At 40.8% G+C, this 9732-nt stretch overlaps 1 protein-coding gene across 2 annotated transcripts in view; it reads left to right on the forward strand.

Annotated features, from left to right (window-relative positions):
* The first annotated feature begins 509 nt into the window (after window positions 1-509).
* Window positions 510-9732, forward strand: part of ADGRG7 (adhesion G protein-coupled receptor G7) — a 26530-nt gene continuing 17307 nt past the window's right edge. Inside the window, exons 1-6 of one of the 2 annotated variants that reach the window (XM_035315004.1) lie at window positions 510-578; window positions 811-982; window positions 2316-2449; window positions 6069-6176; window positions 8343-8471; window positions 9358-9467. In XM_035315004.1, coding sequence (XP_035170895.1) covers window positions 2341-2449; window positions 6069-6176; window positions 8343-8471; window positions 9358-9467 — 456 coding nt within the window. In that variant the 5' untranslated portion in view covers window positions 510-578; window positions 811-982; window positions 2316-2340. Of the gene's footprint in view, window positions 579-810; window positions 983-2232; window positions 2450-6068; window positions 6177-8342; window positions 8472-9357; window positions 9468-9732 lie in introns of those variants that run through there. The other variant, XM_035315003.1, reaches the window with a different exon arrangement.

The raw sequence follows: 9732 nt of genomic DNA on the forward strand, positions 1-9732 counted from the left end.
GGACCAGAAATGGTTATGTCTACACATTGTGGTTATCAGCCATTGCCTCTCTGAACAGCAGAAAGAAGAAATGGAAAGCAGACTGCATTTATAAAGATCTGCAGAGCAATTAAGCAATTAGAAATCACTCCTAGCATTCAAGGACGGAGGGAGCTGCACTCATGGCACACTGCTGCCATATCACAGGCAGCCTCCAGCACTCTTTAGGAAGAACAAAGTTCTCAGACACTCTCTGGAGCTTTTATGGCTCCTGTGTGGCAGACCCAGAAACAATCATGCTGAGATCCTGCTCCACAAATGAATGACAGCACGAGAGAAAGCTTGCACTGCTTTGCTGGAGTTTTACTTGTTTGTAACTGTGACTCAGCCAGATGCAGTTGACACATGAAAAAATGTCAAAGATGGTGTTTACTGCTGGCACTGCACTTTATTTGGGCTTGAAAACAAAAAAGAAAGGAAATAAGAAACATCTGGCTCCAATTAAGGCTCACAAGAAATGGGGAAAAGCAGGAGAAGCATATCTAGTCACTCAATAACAGTTTTGTCTCTGTACAGCTGCATCATATACAGATTTGCAAGTAATAAGGTTTTCTTTCAATTTGATTTATCATATAAAAATTGTTTATTATTTTTGTAAATTAAAATGTACTATCCTTTAGGATGTATTTATTGATTTGCTTAAGTTTTGTCATTTGTTCCCTTATGCCATTATTATTATTATTATTTTTTTTGTTAAGGCTTATGTAAAATATTCTAGTGAAGTTAGAAGTTCACAGTCTTTTTGCTCACAGTCCTATTTCCATTTCCCAGCTGAGAAACCATCTTCCATTTGCAAACCTGGCACTGCAGCTGAAGATTTTGGAATCAGAGTGTGTCGTATACAGAGATAAAACGTCCTGCCCAGAGATGTACACAGTGATATCAGCTCTGTAAAGGAATGAAGCAGGGATGATATTTCCACAGAAAAGAAAGGGCAGTGTTAGTAAATATGGGATTTAATTTTTCTTTCTTTCCTACTTTGTTATTTAAAATCTCTGCAAGCACGCAAAACCCCTGCTATCATCCAGCATCACTTCTATGGGCAAAGGACACCAGATTCAGGAGCTGGGTATGCTTTTAATACAGTGTCATCCTCAGACTTGGTGCCATACTTGGATATGGCTTAAGTCCGCATTGCTGGACTGTTCCATGACTCGGTTTCCCCCCAGAAGATGCTGCCTGTCTGGGTGTGCTTTGCTCTGCTCTGCTCTGCACAAGTCCCTTTCTGAACCCTGTTTCTAAAGTTGAGATGAAGCAGCTAAAGAAGCCTAACAAAACTCCTTTCCTCACTAAGAGTCACTGATGGAGAACACCGTGTAAAAGCAGGGCTTTGTTCCTGCTCATGCACCAGAGACTCATCTGCTGATCACTGACAACAAAACAAGACAGTGTTTATTCCAATTAGTTTTTTTTAATAGCTCTTGTTGCCTCACTCAGCTATGATATTACTCTCTTAGTTTTTAATTTGTCAGAAAGAGACATGTTAGCATGCAGAAGATACTAGTTTTGGCAATTCTGGTGTTGCAATTTTTCTTTCTGCTTCACATTTTACATGTGCCTTTTTTCCATTTTTTTTCCCCTCCCCATTCTGCCCCTGCTCCTCTCTGGAGACAGATGTCTACCACGTCTGAAGGCACAGATTTTTTTCCCCGAGTGACCACATTTCATGGTGGAGATGCACAGAGGGGGTGCAGCAAGGCCGTCCCATGGGGGGCACTGGGGCTTGCATCCTCTGGGGTTATGTGAAGGAGGCCAGTCCCCCTGTCAGATGGGGAGGGGTCGGAGGTTACTGTCTGTACAAGTGACGACTGACTTGACGGGGCCTTGTACCCTGCAAAACGCAGACATGGGCCTTGTGTGGCGATGCAGCTCCTGTGTCTGGGCCACATGCAGGTCTGGTTTGGGGACCAGAGTCCTGGGGTTCCATGTCTGAAGGGAGGAATAGTCCACCAGCATGGCTACGAGCCCTGACACACACACACAGTGAATGGGCTCTGGCCCATGTGAGTATAAGCATAGCTGGGTGTCTGCTCTGGGACGCTCTTGGGTGACAGGCAGAAGATGTGAGATTCAGTGCCTTGTGAAGTGAAATCTTTTATAGGGTGGAAAATTGTAGAAATAAATGTATGTTATTTATCTACCAAACTTTTTTTTTTTTTTTTTTTTTTTTTTCTTTCTTTCCTAAACGGAACTGAAAAGGTTAATGTTCTAGGAGTAGGCAAGTAGTTAATGGTTTATCCATCACAAGGTTATGGATGTATAATATCATTTTATAGCAGGGCAGACAGTCCACACCACAACATGCCTTCACACCACCGGGACGGGATATTGATTGCAATTGCCGGCTGTGCAGTGACTCTGACCCTCTGGTCCCTTTGTGCTTGGCAGCTTATCATCAAGTTTCACACAGGTAAGAAATACAGTTCTGCACCATTTGAGCTGTCTGAGCTCTTTGTGTTCTTCTGCCTTTCCTAAAGTGTTTAAACATGATTACTGATAGCCTCATCTGTGCCCCAGACTTTTTAGGTGGAAATGTTTTTCTTCTTACATTGATGTTTAAAGAAGTACTTAAAACTTTGCCTTCTCTTGTAAAACAGAAAAATGTGGCAAACAATCTTGACTATTTCCCTTGTAATGTACTTACACTGTAAATGAATTCTCTAACATAGTTTTGAAGAAATGTCTTGAAAGCTTCTCACTCTTTGGGTAGAAATCTGATTTACTTTTTGAAAGACAAAAATAAAACTGTAGCTAGGCTTGTAAATTATATTTTAAAGAGTAACTACTTAGCTGTACAGGGAAAGGAACACCATATAATCACAAAGGTGCTGTATAGCACCTGTCCATGATTTTACTGCAATTTGCATTATAGAAAGTTTTTGTGGAGGAAACACTCTGTGGAGGAAACATTTTGTGGAGGAAACATTGGTTTGCATATTCTATATCTGAAAATCAGGTCAGTGCAACCTCTTAAGACACTTTCTTATACAAACTTTGAGCAGAAAATTTATGTTTCCTCTCAGCAGAATACTCAGCATATGGACATGAAACAAGATCATGCATGGGTCTACCTGTAGGTAAAGTTCATTGAAAGAATCAGACATTCCTCACTGCTCACCCAGCAAGACAGATGTTATTGGAGACTAGGAGGCCCAGGGAAAAGTTTGCATTAGAACCCACTGGGCTATATTTGCTTCAAGAGATCTATCAGACATTTACAGGGAGGGAACATACCTGAACACACGAAGTGGCACATAAGTAAATATTCATTGCTTAACTTAAATGAGTAATTATTTACCTTTGTGAATATAAGAATATGCTTAGGGCTTTGTTTTACTTGATGATCCTAAACCCAGATGATTTGGAGTTAACTTTCAGCAGCCTGGGAATTCTTCTTGTGCCTCATATTTACACAGCTACAGGGAAACTAGCTGCTAGGAATGGGACTGAAACTGCAGTGACTTCAAGGATACCTTCATGCCCATCTGACGCAGTGCTTGTTGTGCATAGTTGTAGTGTTTCTGATTTTTCCAAACTTTAGCTGCAAGTATTACCATTAGCTGTCCCCAGGACATTTGGTTTAGAAAAAATAAAAAATAAAGAAAATCAATCAATCAAACAAACAAAAAAACACAGTTCTTGATGACACTATATTATGTAAGAATCTTAGTCTCAATTTAAGAATATATACAAAATCAATGTGATTCTTGAAATAATTAATTTCTGCAAAACTTAAAAGACAAGGACAAATAAAAAGAAGATGTTTTTTGAAACTTAAAAACAGAAGAGCCCTATGATGTCAAGCCAATGCCACAATTATTTGAGGCTGATGAGTTTTACTGTGTGTGGGGTAGGCATGACTGCATTATTAAGCTTGGGAATTCATATTTGTGAAAGATACAGATTCCTCTCCACTCCAAAAAAAAAAAAAAAAAAAAAAAAGCAGTAACAGAAAAGCAGTAACATTAGCAGATCTCAGGAGTGTCATGCTGTTGTTATAGAGGTGAGGTGGATGCTGCGTGCTGGCAACTGCTTAAGAAAATGTGCCTGTACCTCCAGGGGCCAGTGCTGGACTTTTTGCCTCATAACTTTGTGTTTTTATGTTTTACCACTTGAAAAAGAAATGATTCAGGAGTTAGATCACAACAGATTCGGGATTCCTGGTTGTAGAAGTGCCAGCATTGATGCTTCCAGCCCAAGGCTGCCCCGGTCACACTCCCTCCTCTCCCTGCTCCTCTGAAGGCATCCCAGGAGCATGTGCAGCATTTGCAAGGCCACACCACTGCTACTACTGTTTTGGGGATCCTGTGTTATACGACTGCTTCGGCCATGGAGGCCTGGAGCTGTGCTGCATGTCCCTGAGCATTTTGTGGGTTCCCAGGTCCAAAGGGCTCCCAAGGCAAAGCAGGAAGCTGATGCCGGGTGTTATTCCTCTGCCACATTGCCCCATGTGCTATATGTATGTGCCTGCCACGTGAGCCAGCACAGCTGGGGCAGCAATGGTTCAAGCACTCACCCAGCTTCCCCACATCAAGCCCTTGTCTGCAGCTGCTGAAGTCCTGTGTCCCTGTTCCCCCCTGCCCCGCTCACAATTGCTGCATAAGTTTTCCTTTCCTTTTTGTAAGAATTCCAGCAGAGAAACAATGTGATTTGAGCAGCTGATGGCTAGTGAAGACATTACCTAGCTGCACATAGATGTTATTCCACTAGCATCACAGATATTTGGCTGAAACGTAGCTGAGACAGACTGAAACACAAATGCTACATAGCAACTACATGAGCAAGAGTCAAGCAACACTTGCCAAGAACAGAATTACCCCAGCCACGTGGCGCATCCCCTGTAGTCTGCAATAACTTTTCAGTTATATGAATCCCATTAAAGAACAAGAAGTTAAGCAATCTTTTTACTTCAATGAGAACATTAGGAATATACAATAGCACATGTGCTTCTGACAGCACTGTTTACTTTTACATATTCTGGCTTTACTCTGTTGACCAGCATCTCGAAACATAAACTCCAAAATGTCAGATCAAATAGAAGGCGTCAGCCTCAGTTTTCTGTATAATTTCATGGCATAAACTGCACCCAGCGCAGTTGAGTGGGAAGGGATTCCAAATTCCATTCTCCACATTGAGTTGGGTCAGATAAACTGAGAGGAAGCCTTGGCCCAGGGGTATCCCCCAGGTCTTGGAGCCATATCCCAAAGCTTGAGGTCTACCAGCACCTTCTCTACTGCAGAATACCCCTGAGACATTTAAGATTTGCCAGCCTCTTTTTAAAGAAACCTTAAAATTTTCAGAGCTTGCCAAACACTGCCAATACCATGGTATAGCCAGAAATTCCTAAGAAATGTAATTTCTCTGCTCTTGCTTATATTGTGCTTTTTTGTTTCCTGAAGCTGCAGCAGCCTGTGCAATGGCTACTTCAGACAAAGCCTGCTATTCCTGCCAAGACACAATAAAAATTGGCACCTATCCTGGAATGTGAATAGAGGCTATGGCTGAGACCAGGACATGGATTTTTATCTGCATTACCCCATAAATTCTGGCTTAAATCAGAATATTTCTGTGTGATTCTTGGAGGTCTGATTATCCACCTGCCCACTGCCAGTTTGGGTCTTGGAAATCTGTGTCCCTGTTTTGCCCTCTTGTTCACTGTGAAACCCTGCAGGAGCCATTTGGGCTTTTCACAGGTTCAACAGCTTGAGTTTCTTGCATTCTGGAGGCCCACACCATCATTGCTCCTGCTCTTCTGGCAGCTACACGGAGCAGTTTCTGCCTACTTCTCTGTGTGGATGCACATTAATTTTTGAAAGCTTTGACTTCACATTCACAGCATTGTTTTGGGTGGGTTACGAGGATTGAGTCCATGGGAGAGACTTTGGGTCACAGAATAAAATATTTTTTAGTTGAAGTTCCAAATAAGTCAGCATCATATTTGTATATTTCCTTCATCAAATTATTTATAAGCATATATATTTTGCATACATATTTATGAATATGTACATCTTGATTATTTATTTACACAGAAATTACAGGAACCGTGGTACCTCCTTGCTTCTGCCACAATGGGGGAATCTGCCAGGATGGAGCCTGCATGTGCCCTGACGAGTGGATAGGACTTCTTTGTGACATAGGTTAGTACAAGCAAGACAGCACGAGCAGTTGGTGTTATTTCTGTGAACCCATTTGTTCTGGGAGGCTCCCAGCCCACCTGCCCTCTCCTGGGACCTCCTCAGCAGGGTTGGGTGTGCAAGAAGTGATGTGGCTCTTCTTCCTAGAAGAGGCCATAACTTTCACCCACTTCTGTCACTCTTTCGAATGAGTAACATATCTGGGGAAGACATTATGGTTTTCAACAGTCTGTGGCCTGTTTCTAGCCAATTTGGCCTTTGTTTGAATTCCTCTGTTTGAACATCACAATGACTCGAAAATCTGATTCAGACCTCAGTGGCCAGCATTGCTCTCTCTAGATTTTCCAGTGCCAAGGGGACTCAGTACCCAGCAGGATAATGTCTATCCTCATTTCCTGCTGCTACTGGCAACATCACCACAAAAGTATTCACATACATGGATCTAGACAAGATTAATGTAGGAGTGCTGAAATGGCTGACTGTTGTAAATGTGGGACTGCTCTCTGTCACCTATGTAAATACATCATGATCAGGGGAGGTTGCAGGGAACTAAAACGCCAACATCATGCCCACCATTAAGAAAGGCAAGAAGGAGGACTGGGGAAACCACAAGCTTGTCAGGTTCTCCGCAGATCCTGGAAGTACTATGGACCACATTCTCTTGGAGTCTATTTTCATGCATGTGAAATACAAGAAAATAATCAGGAGAAGTCTGGATTTACAAATGGCAAATCAAATTTGAGCAGCCTGACTGCCTTCTGTATGAAGTAACTGGCCAATATAGTCAACAGGATTGAAAGATGTAATACACCCTGATTTTAGTCAGGCTTTTGACACTGTCTCCCTCAGCTTTCTCTTTTGAGAGGTAAAGATGTATAGGTAGGGTGAACGGGCCATTACTTGGGCTGAAAATTAACTCAAATGCCAAACTCAAAGTGTAGTAACAATGGCTTGATTAGATTAGAGTACCATAAAAGTAGGGCAACCCACTGGTTGATACTAGGGCCATTATTCTTTAATTTCTTCGTTGACAACCTGAATGATAACAGAACGCATTCTCAGCAAATCTGTGGACAAAACTAAACTCGTGGTGGAGTGGAGGTATTGTTGACACTTTAATGGCAAATGAGTTTCAGTTTTGGGGCTATAAGGCAGACCTAATCATTGGCAGAGCCACAAGTGCTTTTTTAGTTCATAATCATTTCTATGATGGAAAAGTATCATTGTGTCATAGGAAACTCAGACCCTATAGAAAATGAGACAGAAAATTATGTGACTTGGCAAGGAAGCCTGTGCCAGGACATGGGGAATGCTCCAGGTCTCCTGTGTCCTCTCAGGATCATAAGCATGCTTCTTTTTCTCATTTCTGCTAATGGGACACAGTCAGCTGATATGTGGTCCAAATTAACAAAAGTTAGCAAAAACAAGATATTGAAAAGACCAAGCAATTTTTTTTTTTTAAAAAAATATTTATTTATTTATTTATTTATTTCTGCCTGTATCCTGCAATATTTTTTCAAGCATTTGCAGCACTGCAAGGTAAATATGCATTGTTATAGCAGTATGGCATGGCATGACAATGCAGCAGGGTGCTGCTCTGGGTCAGGCCACAGGCCCATGGAGCTCACCATCCCAGCTTTAGAAGTTGCCAGCTTGGAGGAGGGTGTGAGGATTGGGGAGGCATGGAAGGGCCTTCCTGAACCGCCCCTTCCCATTCCAGCAGGCAGCTGGGCAGCAACTTCCTAGGCCAGCAGCTGCATCTGGGACATCACTGTTCAGTCATCAGAGGACTGTCCCCCACTAACTGTCCATATCTCATTTGCAGCAAACTTGTATGTTTGTCCCCACTGCTCTATTTTGTAGCATTGAGTTACCAAATCTAATTAATGCCTGGAAGTGAAGCATTTAATCTTTTTAAAATTTCCTAAGAACAACAGAGTGAGAATATACAGACAACAAAAATTATGGGCTTTTATGGCTTTGGTGACTTCATAAAAATCACTTCTGGCAGTTTGGTTTTAGACCAGATTTACCCAATTGTTTTAACAGTCATTTGTTTCCTTTAAGACAAGAGAGTCAATGAGTTTCTATTTTCTTAATACCATTTTATTTTTGAAAATTTCTCCATGTATTAAAAATATTTGATCCTATTTTTTTCCTTCTGTACAGTTAATTTCTGTGAGGCCAGTACTTACACATACAACTCGGAAGGCGATATAAAAAATCTTACTTTTGAAAGGATTATAGTGGGTAAATATGGCAGCTCCAAAGAAAAATGTGAACCTCACACTGTGAATGGTATGTTTCTTTCCTTTTACTTTCACTACACAAAGGCAAATATAAAGTTTGTGAAAGATGTTAGAACATTAGAGCAGAAGATAAGAGCTCTCTGTTGTTCTGGCTTTAAACAGAGTTCAAGCAGTAGGAGCACAAATCTGTCCACACAACTTCCTCCCTCATGTGCATACAATTTAATGTACACATCCTGAGTAGGGCACATGCCTGTCTGGTACTCATCTGAGAGTTGCTTAATGTCACTAATGAACTGGTGTTTGATAGAAAAATTATCTGTTTATCTCCTACTACTTAACATTAGGATTCCGGACACTTTCCATGAACTGTGGTTGAATTTTGGTATCACTTAAATTAGAAAAACAAAAGGCAGTATTTGGGTTTCTCACAGAAGAGACCTGAAAAGCACAGAGTGTTCCAGCAGCATATACCAGCTCTCAGAGATCTTTTAGAGTAACTATTGCATGGCAGTTCCACCTGCCCTTCTTATTTCTTTCATGATAAATGAAGTACATTTTTCAAGACATGATAAAAAGTCTTTCTGATGGTAACCACCAGTGCTAATGCCTGCACCTCCAGTTTGAGAGATGTGTTTCTGCAGCTTTAGCATGTATAATCTGAATTTAGCATGCATAATCTCAGCCACTGTGACAAAATCATGTCTATAAGTATAAAACACATGTTCAAAAAAGACCAGTAATAAACCAGTTAAATAATTGATGGTCACTTCTAATCTTGAGAGACAAATGTTTTTTTTTTGTATGCAAACAGAAAATAATGCTGGCTAGGGTGTCACACCCACTGTGCTGTTTTACTTCCCAATGAGGTCATGTGCATATGACTGAGGGCTTGTGTACTAAATGCATCTCTTTCTGCTTTTACAATATTACAGGTAACTCTTCAATTGCAATTCGATTGTGCTCCAGAAATGGAATAATTCCTACTTTAGAGCAACCCAGTGTGCTGAATTGTAATGAAAATCTGGACTCCCTAGCATCACAGGTAATCTTGACATGCTGCTTACAGAATGGCTGGGATTCTGCAGCATCACAGGAAAATAAACGCAATAGGTATTGGAGGCAGGAAATATGTATTTGTGTTTCATTTCTTAAAATTTTGCAAAAAGATAAATGAACCACCAGTCTTTTTTTTTTTTTTTTTTTTTTTTTTTTAAGAGGAATTTTTGGAATGTGCCGTTTTTTAAAATAATTTTTTTTAAATTGATTTTTTTTTTTTTTTTTTTTTTTTTCCCGAAAAAAAAAACCAA

Source organism: Oxyura jamaicensis, chromosome 1 (genome assembly GCF_011077185.1).
Source record: "Oxyura jamaicensis isolate SHBP4307 breed ruddy duck chromosome 1, BPBGC_Ojam_1.0, whole genome shotgun sequence".
Classification (NCBI taxonomy): Eukaryota; Metazoa; Chordata; class Aves; order Anseriformes; family Anatidae; genus Oxyura; species Oxyura jamaicensis.